We start from the raw sequence: 15,686 nt of genomic DNA, 5'->3' as shown, positions 1-15,686 counted from the left end.
GAACTTTTTTTTTAAATGGTTTACTGAAAAAAACAAATAGGAAGTTCACCATGAGGAATTGTCTTAGGCTGATAAAGGTGGCGAGTTGGTAAGCAGGACACCAAACAGTAGGGGCAAAAACCACTTCACCTTGCTCTGGAGGTTGCTGAACTGTTTGCCCAGCACTATCCTTGTATCTCTTCGTAGCCTGCTAAAGGCTGCCTCTTTTTGGTACTCAACATTCACAAAACTTGAGACCTACTGCCACTCAACACTAGCTTCCAAGCCACCATTATATGTTAACCAGCTTTCTGTCTCAATTCTTTTCGTTTCCCTTTTATTTGCTCTATTCATTAGTATTACCTCCCTTGTATATTTAAGCCAAAGAAGTTTCAGGGATGGGAGTAAACAACAAAAAGGCCGAGAGAACTCAGTTTCTCCAGCCTCAAGAAAAGGCAGCTAAGGAGAGATCTCATTGCTGTCTACAACCGTCTACTGGGAGTGTGAAAAGAAGACTGAGCCAGACTGCTCAGATGCCCTTGGTGATGCGACAAGGGGAAACTCACAATTTGAAATATGGGAAATTCCAGTAAGATTAAGAGACTTTTTAAAAAATTTTTTTTTTAAACCACAACTGTAGCCAGATATTGGAACAGGTGCTCAAAGAGGTTGTTGAATTTCTGCCCTTGAAGATGCTCAAATCTTGACTGGGCAAGGCTTGAGCAGCCTGCTCTAACTGGACCTCCTTCGTGCAGGAAGCTGGACTTGATGACCACTACAGCTTTCTTCCAACCTTCTTTTTCTATGATTCTGGCAACTTTTCTATGATTTTCTGGCAACGAACAACAAGTAAGGCCATGGCTACAACTGATACACAATTTATTAAGATCAGCAATAAGTTTCCCATGAAAACATTTAGAGTAAACTGTAAAGTTAATTATAATGTAATACTAATTAAAATATTACAAGAGAAGTTTGGTTACAACTATGTGAAATCTTTTAGTATCTCCCTCCTTGAATGGGAGAAAGGAAAGAAGAAAAAAAAAACAACTACCTAGAAGGTCTAGCAAATACATGATTTACTGATGTCTGAACGAAATATGGACTCCATAGATGTTTAACGTAAGTTTTTGGGGACTGTTTGTTGCCCCAAACAGAGCCCTCCATGGAAGCATGATCCTTTAATAGAACTGATAAACTGTTGCTGACTGCATGGATGTACAGGGAGACCAAACAAACTTTTTCCTTTCACAAAGCTCATTCATACATCAATCCAGGACAACTTAATTAAATTGGTTGATTAAAGCTGTGAATGCTGATTTGTGCTGATGCGAGAGTTTAGTTATGCCAGTTTTCAGATGTAAAATAAAGGCACAAAGGCAGGATAAACATATATATATGTCAGGTTTATATCAGTTGAGTATGCTCATGCACAAGACTCCTATACATATTTAAAATAAATCATTCAACCATTGTACTGTTAGTTATAGCAGAGCTATCTGTATTGAAACCCACTGGCAGAAATCAACATCAGGTCATGGCACTGTCTGCAGAGCTTCAAAGTTTAACATCATTCAGTTCTGGACTCTGTCCCCCACCCTGCACAGAAGGGACAGTCTGAAGGCTTGGTCTGGCCTTCTTCCAGCAGAAAGGGGCCAAAGGAAGAATGAAGTACTGTGTTCAAAATGGGGGGGGGGGGGGGGAGAAATATTTGCCATCTGCACCTACATGTCCATTTAACTCAGAAGACATCAACTGAATATCTTGAGCATATCCTACCCTGTGGTCATAATAAATTGTGGTTAGACCATTACTGGGACTCATCTCCAAGACGGTTTGAGTTCCTGGAATTTTAATCACTTTACCCTAAAAAAAAGAGTTCAATCTTATAAAACTGTTTTTCACAAAGTACTTTAAAAAAATCAGAAATGCATTAAAAAGACCATTTTTTTCCCCTGTTAGTTAACCTAGACTCCCAGTATTTTGCTCCCTGATTTTTCTTTAGCACAAACTATGATCTAGGTAAAGGTTATTTAACCAAGAATCATTGGGCCACACCACACTAAATTACACTCCGTGCCTTAAATTATTTTGAAGACTTCTAAAAAAAAACCCCAAAGCCCAGAAAAAAAACCACAGTCAATCAACTCCATACCCATCTGGATCTCCAAACCACTCCCAAGCTATTACCACACATTAAATCTACTGAGTTTTAACCCAGCTGCAGATAAAAACCTCACCCAGTCTAGTCTATACTCAATTTTCTCTGTCCCAAGAAATGGCTAGGATCACCCCATACCACGAGCAGACATGACAGGAACTATCAAGTATCATACATTTTTTCCTCCGCTCATGATTTAAGCAATCTGCTTCTGATCCATACAAATAAGAACTAGTCAAAGTTTCACATCTCCTGACCAACTGAGTTATTGTTAGTTAGTGCTTTTTAAGAGAACAAGCAATTGCAGGGTGCCACTACTAGTAGCCCAAACATTACTTGGCCATTCTCCATTTTATCCCCATCTTTTTTGGGGCAGAGGAAACCTCAAGTGACCTTCATGATGCTTGGGACCTGCTGACTACACAGTAGAGAGAAAGTGCACGTTAGTGTCTTTTACTTCCTAAAGAGGCAGAAATCCAGGGACCACCTTGCCCAATTTAGAGTTAAAGGATGTTGTTAAATATTTGAGATAAAACTCAAAGGAGGAAAAAAAAATGTAGGCAAAGCAGAATTTAGATTTCAGCAAATTGCCATTGTTACTTATATATAATCTCACTAGCATAGCTGACAGTTGTTCGAGTTATAATAGCAGAGTGACCTCAGTCAGCCTCAAGTTTCACGCTTCTGACACAATCACTGATGCGTAATTGAAGAGATTATTAATGGAATGAGTGTTTTTTATACCAGTCAATCAAGTCCTATCCATTCACAGTATGAAATTTAGATGGGCGAAATAAGTCTTTAAAATAATGGTGCTGGTTCTCAGGAAGAAGTCATCAGTAATGACATATATATTAAACATATCATTATGGTTTGAAAGAAGAAATGCCATTAGGTGTTTTGAAGCAAAAGAAAGGTAGTACCATCCTCACATACCTGTGCAGCTTCAAATGACAGCAGGGTGCAACTTGAAGACAACAGCTATTCAAGTGTAACTGACAGCCTAATTTGATTTGTATTATTCATACACATTACAACATGCCACCTGGCACAACTGCACATTCAGGGAGAGGATGGCAGTTAGAAAAAACATCTTTTCACCTGCAAACTCAGAAAATCACTTCCTTTGAAAATTAGCAAACTGTAATGAACTTTTCCACCCTACGTCACTGTTTAAAGCAGACTCACCCTTGGCTTCCTAATACAGATGCTGATTTGGTTTATTGATTTATTTCGTTTTACTTTTGGTTTGATTTGATTTATGCTGGTTAGCTAATGTTAATGCATAAAGCCCAAAGATCTCATGGAAAAAGTTTAATTAAGTCTTAAACTCCATTAACATTGTTATGAGATCCAGAAAGTAACTCACCTAATTGCTCCACTGATATAGATATTTATACACCAATACCTACTATCAGCATTTCTTAATCCAGGACAAGTGAGGTAGCATGGAATAACATGAATATAGGAATTAATGAATAATCAGAAACTATGTGCCTTGGACTATTAATACTTACGGTGACAGCATCACAGAAAACAAGTCATGAACCAGCACTGACCCAAGTCAGCTGAGCAGAGCACCACGTGAACAAGTTATACTGCTTCAGGGCCTAAGCTGCCTCCACCCGCCCCCCAGACTAACCTTCACTCCTCTGGCAGCCACAGCATAGCATGAACCACAGCAGATAATCAGGAGCCAGCTACGTGCATCAGAACCACCACACTGTATAATTACAGTGGGTACAAAGCCTGACAAACACTAAGTCAATAATATTGTCCATTTCTTTCTCATAATGAAGACTTACCATTTCTGTCATGCCATAATACTTGCTTATAAAATCGTTAACTAATCACATTCAAGATTTTAAAGGGTCTGTAGTACTCTAAGGTGGGTTTCAGATTATATGCAAATTTAAGACAAAGAAAAGCCAAGAATGTTTTTAGAGGGTACTTTTATTAGTGTTAGTTTTTTTACTAGCATTGAATGACAAATACTTCCTCTAAGGTTCCATTACACTAGTCATGATAATCGATTCAAGCAGTTTTTACTTATGACCCCAAGCGACAGGTCTTTCAAAAATTTCTCACTCTCTAGATCCATGATAAAGTTAACGTGTTCTATGATAAAGTTAACGTCCAGCTCTGCTTTTTATAGACAGGTAGCATAAGAAGATTCTCCGCTCACCTTAACATGATCAAAAACCCACGTGTCAAGCTTGGCTGCATCTTCTGCTCCAAAGTCTTCACTTTCTGCCGTGTAACAAAATGTATAAACGTGATCTCCAGTAGCACCTGCAAAAACCAATATAGATGGAATCTGAGACAGAGAAAAGTTTTCTTCCTTTTCTCATAGTCAAAAAATACATGAATATTAATGTATAGGAGTAGAAACCTATCAAGAATAACAATCCTGAGAGAACTCCAATGTTTTTTCCCATGCTTTTTTGAAGCCTGGATATAATTTCAACTCATTAGCTTATCAGCACCTCAGAGGAATGAGGAGCAATGTTATTCAGTATGCTGAGGTGAGGAAATAAAGTATAGAAAAGCAGATAGGAGTAGAACAAATCCCATTTAAAGCAAACTAAACAGAACCTAGTTTTGAAACAAGGAATTTCACTGAGAAACTTCTAATAGGGGAAGCTACACATTAAGAGCCTTGTTTGAACACATGTGGTTTGGGAGTTTTTTTGTTTAAGAAGATGTACTTAGCTTTTGGTTGTTAAACTGAATCATACAAGACAATGCCCTATCAATGAGGCCTTTTACACAGGAAAACATCATATATGACATCTAAGGAAGGCAACAGGAGGGATGTAACTTAGTTACTGTACATCAATTCTAGGAGGCAACACAGTATTGAAAGCCAAGTGGACAACTTCAAAAAGACAATATTCAAAGACTGCATCTTTAAAACATGGATTCAAGATATAAAAGGGAGAACTACTGGACTATATTCAGGCATAAAGTACAACATGAGGGCCACTGATGCGAAAACACAGCATCTGGACAAGGCAATTTCATTCTGTACTCACTCTCAAGAAAGCAAAGCAGAGAAAAGAGGGGAAAAAAAGATGAAGACCTAGAAGAAAATAAACTTCAGATCTTTCCAGGACTTCAGAAGTTAGGTGGGGTTTAATGAAATACTTCAGTCAACGGCTGAGCTATTACAGCTCGGGGATGCTATTTCTACCGTGACTACATAAACTCCCAGAGGGAAAATGTTCTTCTATCAGTTGATGGCCAGAGAGAATATAACTGATTTGCTGGATGTCACAATTATATAATGCAGTTCTGTAAGCTTCCAGGCTTGTGAATGAACTAACATCCCAGTATAAGGGAGCTGTTTAACCAAGATTATGTCCAAACCCACACAAGGAATGCAGGTATTTCAGGCGAGGAAGATGAAAGCTGGCACAGATTTTCTGGTGCAGCTCCCCCCTGCCCCCAGGAAACGTTACTACTACTTATAACCCAGAACACTCACTGTAGTTCTCAGTCTGAAAGAAGAGGAAGAAAATACTCCCAGGCATTAAAAAGTGATTTAAGGAGTCCCAATTGGTGGATAAAGGAGTTCAAAAGAAGAAATAAGCCCTGGCCATCACCATCAGGATGACTGATGGTCTAAGAGGGGAGAGTGCTGTACTGTTTTTCCAGTGTCACAGCAAACCTGAGAAGACCTGTCTTTGAGAGGTACCACACCAAAGAAGCCAAATGAAAGCATGCAGTTTGCAGACCAGACAAAGGAACACATCTACTACTTACCCATTTCTAATTTCTAAAATTAGAGCAAAAAAAACCCCAAAACCCCACCCAACCCCGCATTGCTATAAAGAGAAACAGTGGCAAAACAAAGCCATACTAGGAAAGTTTTGGAGTGCCTGCATAGCTTATAAAATAATTGTTGGGTTTTTTTTTTTAAATATGAAAACTTACTATGCAAAATGTTACAAAATATTATTGTATTTCTGTCATTTGAGAGGTGGCAGGCAACAGTATGCCCAATACTTTCTTTACGTCTGGGGATGAGGAAGTGAAGATGGGATAGAGAAGTAGAAAGAAGCCAGGGATGAAAAGGTCCTTTAGAAGTGAGCACAGAGCTCTATTCGGTTTCGTGCTGCCATTACGCTAAGGGAAATAACTGGAGGTGCCAGAAACTCCCACACCAGATACCACCTATTCCTACTGCAGACTTGTCTGGCACATCATCTCACCCTCAGCATCATTATTCAAATATTAGGATCAGGGATCAAGTTATCACCCTCTTACAATAAGATTTACATCCTGCAGAAAGCAAAGCTCTCGCTCTGCTAGTGGGGCAGGTCCTGTGTCTGACAAGTCTTTCATGGGTCAGAGCCCAGACCAGCAGGAGACTTTTGCTAGCAAATTTAGCAGGCACACAAGAGGGGAAGAAAGGCATAAGGACAGTCAGACACTGAGCCGACAGAGCGTGAGCATCAGAGCGCCGTCATCAAACACAGCCAGGTGAGGAATGTGAGAAACTCCGCATTTTTCTTGGTGTCCTGTAGGAGCAAGGAACTAGAAGAGGAGACCGAGAGGTCTGTCTGTCCAGAATAACCCTGACAAAGGTTTGTCCCAGTTGTGCCCATGGTCTTGATGATACCCTTCTTCATACTCAAGCTAAACAATTACCCTAGCCTTGCTGCTAGTTTCCAAGAGAGAGAAAGGGAACCTGCGGAACAAATGGCAATCTGGGTGCAAAGGACTAATAGCTACTTCCCTTAACAGAAGCAACAGCCTCAGCTCCTTTTTCAGCGTGGCATTTAGTACTCTGGATTATACTCCAACCTAGACCCATGACAAAACAGTACAGGACTGGACTGTTCAAGTCAAACCTCAAATTCTGGCAAGTCTAGAAGGAAAACTCAAAATTTTAAAGAGCATTCTGGAAATAACATAGGCATTTTCAAAATATATTATTGTCAGATAATTTCAAGGTCATAATCTAAAAATATCACAGAAAATAAGGTTAAAATTAGCATACTGAATTTGTGTAGTTTAAGTAAGTGTAACTATTAGAAAACTAACACCTTTTAATCCTGCTTAAGAAGTAAATTGCACACCAGTTCCATTTTCTCAGACTAAAACACTAATCACACAGTCACTGAGACTTCAATAAATTTAGATTTCATGCATATCTGTTTTGACATTAAAAGATATCCGTGAGCATTTTCTTTACCTCCTCTATACAATCCTCAACCATCTCATTGAAATATTTATTTTATGACAGGAAAAGGACCTGAAGAACATAGACAACGACAGGAAACAAAGGATTTTTCTCTCCTTCCCAAAAACCAGGAGGTGTTATATACTCTTCATGCATCATCCAATGAGAGCAGTGAAACAGTTAATAAAATTGTGAACATTTTGGCATGATAAAATACACATAAAGAGTCCTGTGACCTCACTAATTTGCAACATGGAAAGAAGGAGAGAAATTAAACTATGCTCCCCTATCTCCTTTTTGGCTTTTTTGTAAAAGTAAAGTTAAAGAACAAACATTTGATTCCATTCCCTTCTGTATTATAAAACTTCTCCTCTTTGGAAACTCTGTATTATAAAATCCTTTCTGTATTATAAAACTTCTCTTCTTTGGAAGGAGGGGAAATACTTTTTTCTACTAAAAGAAGTTAATCTACCTTTCTATAATGAGAAACTATGATTCATTTTCCCATATAGCATCTACTCCCCAGATACAGCTCTCCACTAAACCTTTCTCAATTTGGGGGGATTTCCCTCCCCCTGCAAAAGAAAGCTCCATTGTTGATGCCACTCAGAACACGCCATATTGAGAGACACAGCAACAGTATGGTATTACCCTTGCACATCCCTCCAGATAACATCAAAGCTGCTTCCAAGTCCTCTGCTTATCTTCTTACTCAAACAAAACTAGCAGAAGGACAGGGCTCTGGTAAATTCTTGAATTCCCCAAATATTTTCCCAAGAACGTATCTCCAAAAATGTAAATAATCTGTGCAAGGACAGTGTACTACCTTTCCCCTCTCCCCAGCCACCATCACAATATTCCCAAATACAAGCTGTAATGTGAGGTCATGGGAAATTATCAGGAGATATTTTTACAGCTTACCATAAACTTAAGAGGATCAAGCAGAGAACAGAAAAGAGGTGTGTGTGGGGGGAACATCAGAAGGAGAGGGGGAAGAGACTGGAGTTAAGAAAAAGTTCAAGAAACACCATGAGAAATATGATGTACACTTTTTCTAAACCAATATTAGATTCCACTCCTATCCTGCCTATCACATTTTTCTGATTTGTCAATGCCAATACTTAGAACAGAACAGCAGCACATGCCCCTAGATTGTCCCCTTTTCACTTCAATCTGTTTTACTCTTGAGATTATGAGAAAGGGTGTATATGCCCTCATTCTTCCAAGAACAAAACGAAATCAAACTTGGAGACCCTTTAAATGTTTGAAGTGTTGCTCAGCAATCTCGGCATGCTCAAAGACCAATCGCACTGGGCTGACGAGGCTTTAACACACTGCACGCCATGGGGAAAAGACCTCAGCTTCAGGAATAGTACCAAGCAGTTCCTACTTGCATATAGTTCTTCCCTTTACACATTATTGTTCTGGAGTAGAAGCAGGATAACCCACAGTAAGCTACTTCTCCAGCTCAGACACTCAAAAAGCATGGCTGCAGCTCTATCACCTGACTCACTGGGAGCTGCATGCAGAGGAAGAAAAACCCCAGCTGCAGGCTTGCAAACAAGAGCTTTAAACCTCAAAGAAAAAAAAATATTAGGCCCTTTTATCTAAGGGTGTGTTTCCTTTAGTATGCTGATAGAATTGGGTAGGGCCTACTTAAAAGGATGAGTAATAAATAGGTATATCCTCTTGAAAAGCTTGCTGCTTTTTCTCCACCCAATCTTGAATTCACAAATCAGGAATCAGGTATACACAAATATACAAACTGGAAATACTTAATTCACCTTCTTCTCTAACTCAAAAATTGTAAGTGTCTCTATTTTACTACCTGATAACTACGTGTTAAAGAGTCATGAAATTTAAACCTTACCTTTTGCAAACATTGGCAAAATATCTGGGCTTCCCCAGCTCCAAGTATATTTACTTTCGTTGAAAACAGAATCAAATTCCACTGGATTCTCCTTCCATCCTGTTAAACAAACATACCTGGATTTAAATGGGGTTGCCAGAAGATCTCATTGACTGCTAAGATAGACAGGCGATGCAAAATGTTTTTTTCTTAAAGTTTCCCTTACATTATTTAACAATGAACTCCACTTTACGAGTCTTGGGTTTATTTCCATTTCAACCTCTATTTGCAATTAGTCCCTCATTCATTAACAAGTGAGCTGAAAACCTAAGCCAATCTCATTATGCAAGGATTCAAACAGACAAAACACACAGCTGGTTTACCTTCTAAACAGCTAAAATTCTCCTGAATTCTAAATCCCCTGTTGTCTGAACTCAGTTTTTGGCATTTTAGGCAATAAATTACACGCTCATATATCATATTTCCAGCAGTCACGTTCCACCTCATCACAATAAAACCTTCAAGATCTTCTGTTTCCATGACAAGGCAGCTGACAGCAATATAAAGAGATGCTCTTAACAGCAATTCCTGCCAATCCTGCATTTGTAGCAGATGTCAGAAGGAAGAACCTCTTGATTAGGAACATGGACAATACCAAGTAATTCGTCTTACCTCCCCTGTCCAAAACCAACACACAACATTACAAGTGTTCAGGCCTGGAAGCCTGGGGGAAGGCAGAGGACCACACAAAAGGCCAAGTCAGTAATGCAAAGGTTTGTTCCACATTATTAACCACCAAGCACGCAGTAACAGCTAGCTCTGGATAAAACACATAGTTGGGGTTTTTGCTTTATTTTGCTACCGATTCTCCAACTCAGCCTAGCAATGGTTCAGCTAAGACACTGCAGTTCACTCCTTGTTTGCGACATCTACGTAGCCATCTCCCATTACATCCCAAATGATAATTAAAAACTGTTACATGAAGAGGTCACTCCATAAGATACTTCTGCTTTTAGACTCAGGATGCTAAATTTTAACATGTTACAAAATATTAACCTCTGTAAGCTACTTTCATAGCTATCAGTATTAAGAGTAGGAAATCCATCCAAAATTGTTCTTTCCATATAATCTTGGTATACAAACCACTATGCAAGTATTTATCAATAATCATCTAGAAGCCCAGCACATCACTGAAACACCTTATTTTGGAGGACAGTGTTCAAAGCTTTAGGACCGGCATACCTTTAGCAACTGCACTGACATCTTCATAAAATCCAGCTATAAGCGCAACGTGCCCTGGCCTGGATTCTGTTGGGACCCGGGTGTGAGAGATTCCCCAGCTGCCATTATTCTCCAGAATACTCCTGAAAACAGGATACAAGGCAGTTAATGCTTATGACTTCTTGAAAGTACAATGAATTGCAGATAAAAAGAGTGACAGGTAGAGGTGAGGCAGGAAACGCAAAAAACCACCAGACTAAAACAGATTTTCACTACCACCTGCTGTGCAGCAAAACAAGCAGAACATTAACCTGCAAGTAGTTCTATATTATAACACCCCACAGAGAACATTACTATTGTGGCCCATTAGGACTGCAAACAGATGAGTTTAGCTGGTGTTCTAATACACTTAGAATTAACATACTGTATTTTTCTGCTGCTTTCTGCTATAGCTTACTTTTTTCCCCCCTAACAGATTGTTTCTGCCTGGTGTTACTTTTCTTCGTTCTTTCCATTTAGCTTGAAAGTGTCTAGCTCAATCTTCTCTTGCTCATTAAATATGCTCAATTATAATTAGTTCTTGTGACCATGTCTGCCTTTATCTGTGCTGAATATTGGAAGCCAGCAGCAAGAGAACTTAATAACCACGTAAATCTAAGGTGCAAATCAGTTCAGCAACATGGAGAAAATTTAAGAAAACCTTGTATCTTTTGCAGTTACACCAAAGTGAAGGAGAATACCTTCTCACCACACATACAGAAATAGATAAATTGTCTAGGGATTATGCACATACAATAGTTATAACAGATAAAAAGCAAAGAAAATAGAGGACAAAACCCAAGTGTAAGAAACAGCCTCATAAACTATTCTTGTCTGCTGAAGATATGAACAGCTGGAGCCTGTTGGAGAGTAAGCAGTGAGCATTACCATATGCTGTTTTCTTGTCTCCATCTTCTGGAAGACGAGAAAGATTCACTGCCCACTGTCAGAGCAAGGGGAGAAAGAAAGAAAACGAAACACACCAGGACATACCTTATACTGATGTTTACAAAAAAAGCAGCAGAATCTTCTGAACAAATTTAAAGCAGTTTTTAAGAGTCAAATCTACCGGAAAATTGTATTTGTTGTTGTTCATGATATAAGCTACAAAATTTGCTATATTTTTATCAGATATGTTTTAGCCCGAGTAGATTCTAAGTTCATGCTTTGTAACTTTAACAGAGATTTTATACAACTGTTAATTACAAGAATAGTATCTGTACACTCAGCTCTAAATATATTTCTCACTAATGAAGTAAGAATCAAACCACAACCTAAAATTTCAGGCTCCACTCTAAGCTTGCAGGATTCACAGTTTGCTTGTCGGGCTTTTTTTAACTCATCTTAGAGCTCACATTCTCAGGCCTACTTGAAAGCTCACAGGACTATTTGGAATAGCCCAAATATCACAGTGAAAAATGTAAACGGTGATATAGCACTCTGACATGTTATTCCTAGCTCTCATCTCAGCTAGGTTTTAAGATAGGTTGTACTGAAAAATGTACTAATTTGAAAAAAAGGATTTAAGTATTAGTTAAAGTGGTTTCTAATTTATTCTCACTGGAGACTGATCAAAATGTATTGCACTAGCATTAGTGGAAGATTTAAGACAACATTAAAACACTTTTGGCCCTCCTCACACTTCATTGTCACAACAGGTAGGAAATTGTTTTAATTAGTGTTTGATTTCTATTGAGTTGGAAAGTAATCCTTTACCTTTGCTTTTGTGGGGCTGTATCACAGGATCTGAAGTCAACAATAACACATACCAGGCAGAAAAAATATAGCCAGATATTGTTATTTACCTGTTCAAAATTCATTTAGCTATTTTGAAAAGAACCATTTAAAAAAATTAATTTCCTTGACAGTATAAACATTAGCTACCCATAATAACAATGATGAATATGAATATGATATAGTAATACAGCTGAAACATGACAGGCAAGGAAGAAAACATCTTCCCTGAAATCCTCACCACCACCACAGCAATTCAGACCACCTACCATCCCTCACAGCTATCACAACACTGCTGAAAAACAGATTTTTCAAGAATATTTGTAAGAGAAAAGACTATGTACTTGGCATATATCAGCCAGCAATCTGCTCCAAGCCTAATGGATATTTATTATTAAATTTATGTACCTACTAAAACTTGGCTTCTATTTATAGCACATTGATACAAGAAAGGCTCTTGCTCATTTACAGATAATCTTTCCTCATTAACAATGCAGTAGTTCCCAGAGTGCTCCACCTGGATGAGACAAGTAATCTGGCTGTTATGTTGCCCGCTGCTACAAAGCCAATAAGGGACTGAACACTTGGCACTTAGGAATGAATGTGCAAAAAAGGGAACTTTATATTAAATTGCATATACTTTGGGTTAATATTATTGAAAAAGGAAATCTCAGACAGCAATAACTTGGCAGAATATAAAACGAAACACTTCCAGCAACCAACATCTGATCTTCTCAACCTGTTTACAAGGTTAACTTCTGCAAGTTGTAGAGCTGAAAGGTTTGGTGACAAAACACTGAGCCTCTTGCTTCAAAAGTGTAGCGATATATGTAATAGAGCTGAAGACATGCCCTGGACTGCCTGGCCCTCCACCTTTCAGAAGGCACAACATGCCACATGTTTTTGCTTTTCATCATCTCACATACACATGCTCACACACATATGTATTTATATGCAGAATGAGAGACAACGAGAGAAATACAGATGGCACTTCAAACCTCTACTGGCATTTTATTCCACTCAGTGACCTACCAGCATCTTTGCTTGTTACAAGGCAGTCCTTCCCCTCCATTCACCCATGTACTTTCAGTGCAGGTGAAATGTTTTACTTCTACAGATTTTGAAATAGAAAGCCCATAACTCCACAAACAAGGTAAAGCAGAGACAGTAAAAGTGCAAGCTTCCCAACACTGGACAAGCTAATACATGGTTTAACTTTTTATTTCTAGATAGGCGTGATAAAGCTGAATGGCTGAAACTGAAAAACTCAAACCACTTAATGGCAAAAACATCCATTATAACTCTTTCCTAGCCACTACCCACCACTGCTCCTAGTGATGGGGCCACTTGATTTGGCATTCACACCTTGTTGATGGTGCAAAAGACCAACACTTTTACTGCTAAGAGGAGACACTGCTCTGGAGGAAGTGTGAAGTCCACTGCTAAAAGACAACATGGAAAACACACTGGTGTGGCAGACATCTGCCAGTAGCAGACAGCACCTTACAAAAACACTAACAACAGGAGAAGCAGGTACAAGTAATCCCATATAAACTGGCAAGTGCTGTAGCAAGGGCTCCTCAGATTTCTGTAGCAGACTGCAAACACCCTAACAGCTTCAGATGATTGATTATTCACGTTTGCTTTGATATTCAAGCCAGACCAGTACTATTACACAAAAGTAGTCTTATTCAATACTGCCTACTTTTTTTAGTCTAAGAAATTATTTGTCTTATGATCAAATAATTATCTTGATATAATGAAAACAGGGAAGGGTGGTGAAAATTAGTTTTAAGCACTCAAGCATAAGACTTTTAACACTCTTTTTTGGCAGGATTACTTTTTCACAATCTTAAACCAAATCATTCCATTAAGCAATCAGACACACACTAGAGAACACAAGGGAGGCAGCAGGGTCACGCATGCAGGAAGGGTGGGACAAATAAGAAGTGGCAGCTTGCTGTTAGATTCATTCAGGCCATCTTTTTTAATCACTCCTTAAAAAGCTTCATCAGTAGCTTAGAATTAGAAGACAAGCATGTTAATAAACTACTACTCCTAAACTGAACATCCAGGAAGCAGTTTAAATTAAGCCTAATGACTCTGTTAGGCTTCAGAATTGATACCATGCTGATGTGAATGGAGAAATTTCACACTCCTCTCAGTTACTGGCTAGCTGTAGCTTTCAGAGGACAATATTGACTCAATTTACTCTGTTCATGGTTTAGCAGCTTTACTGACAACAAGGGACACCGACTCAAATTCATGCATTTCTGCAGAGGGTAACTCTGCAAAGTTTGTTACTTCAAAGGCAGAGGGAAGGTAGTACCCAAGCCACCACAGTTGCCACAGTTCCTCTTGTTCTCTTTTCAACATTACATAGAGCTGCCTCCAGAATTGAAATCTTCTGGATCAGTAGCTTTTTCAGATGGACTTACCGCAGGTAAGGTGCTTTGGACGTATTGTTGCTGTCCAATTCATACAGCGAATCTGCCCGCAGACCATCAGCAACAAAGAGGACGAGACGTTTTGCTGGAGGTGGCAGTGGAGTCTGCTGAGGAGTCATACCATGAACCAGGGGAGAGCTGAAGTAGATGTCAAAAATGGAGACCAAGAACACAAAATGCACAAGGAGACCAGCGAGTATGAAGACTGGTATACCCATGGCCGCAGTGGGCTGGCAAGGCAAAGTTCAACACTGAGAGAGAGTGAGAAAAATAAAGTTAGGCAGATGAGACTTGTCTGAATCAGTGTTTATTTCATTTGTTATAGAATGGGAGTACCATAACCGCAGTCATTACCCAAGATCCATAATCAATCTCTGCTTCCAACATGCTTTTTCCTAGAAAGTTTTGGTGAAAAATCACTGCATGGCTAATTCAGCCTTTCAGATAGTCATTACATCTCAGCAACTCATTTCTGGTGTTTCGTGGGGTATCAGATGGCTTCAAAAGACCATTGAATCAATTTTGTCTGATATTCAGCATTTTTTTTGTTACCTACCTCAGTGACAGAAGACTCGGACAACGCAGTGTCTCCATGAACATACTACCCTCTGCCGGCTGATTGCATGACAGTGTTGAGGGCTGTTCAGGCAAACGCAAGCCAAAGACAGTTAGGGAAAGCCATCCTATAGCAAACATCCATCCAAAGTTGCTTTTTCTCAGTTTACTATCAATTCTGGGCTCACTATATTCTGCCTAGAAACAGAAAACTTCTTTCAAAGGAACAAAGATGCCCTGCTGAGTGCAGAACGCTATTTCTCTTCTAAAACGGGTGACAAAAGCACAACAGCTGAAGGATTATGTTTCGTGGATAATGATATTCCCTTTTTGAATGTTTTTTTCTGCCCTGTCATCCTCTGAAGTCAGGTTAGAGATACAAATATGCTTAATAACAGGTACACTGGAAATGTACGTGTCTGCCACATGTACTGAGGGGTTCATATGATGCCTACTGAAGGCAACACAAATACGTATATTGACTCAGGTAAGTGTGGGATCTGACCCTGAATG

The 15,686-nt window shown here is 39.1% G+C and overlaps 1 protein-coding gene across 4 annotated transcripts in view; it reads right to left on the bottom strand.

Moving 5' to 3' along the window:
* The window catches only part of PIGN (phosphatidylinositol glycan anchor biosynthesis class N), a 110,372-nt gene that overhangs the window by 78,886 nt on the left and 15,800 nt on the right, over positions 1–15,686 (bottom strand). For 3 of the 4 annotated variants that reach the window (XR_012774369.1, XR_012774370.1, XM_075493972.1), the window contains exons 2-6: positions 15,175–15,257; positions 14,610–14,869; positions 10,420–10,541; positions 9,199–9,297; positions 4,326–4,432 (exon numbers count right to left, since the gene is read on the bottom strand). Coding sequence is in view for 2 of the 4 variants with exons in the window: in XM_075493972.1 (XP_075350087.1) it covers positions 4,326–4,432; positions 9,199–9,297; positions 10,420–10,541; positions 14,610–14,836 (555 nt within the window). In the remaining 2 variants the exon portion in view is untranslated. The remainder of the gene's footprint in view (positions 1–4,325; positions 4,433–9,198; positions 9,298–10,419; positions 10,542–14,609; positions 14,870–15,174; positions 15,258–15,686) is intronic. The other variant, XM_075493973.1, reaches the window with a different exon arrangement.

The sequence above is a fragment of the Mycteria americana genome, chromosome 2, assembly GCF_035582795.1.
Source record: "Mycteria americana isolate JAX WOST 10 ecotype Jacksonville Zoo and Gardens chromosome 2, USCA_MyAme_1.0, whole genome shotgun sequence".
Lineage (NCBI taxonomy): Eukaryota > Metazoa > Chordata > Aves > Ciconiiformes > Ciconiidae > Mycteria > Mycteria americana.
This window is presented reverse-complemented; position numbering and strand designations above follow the sequence as displayed.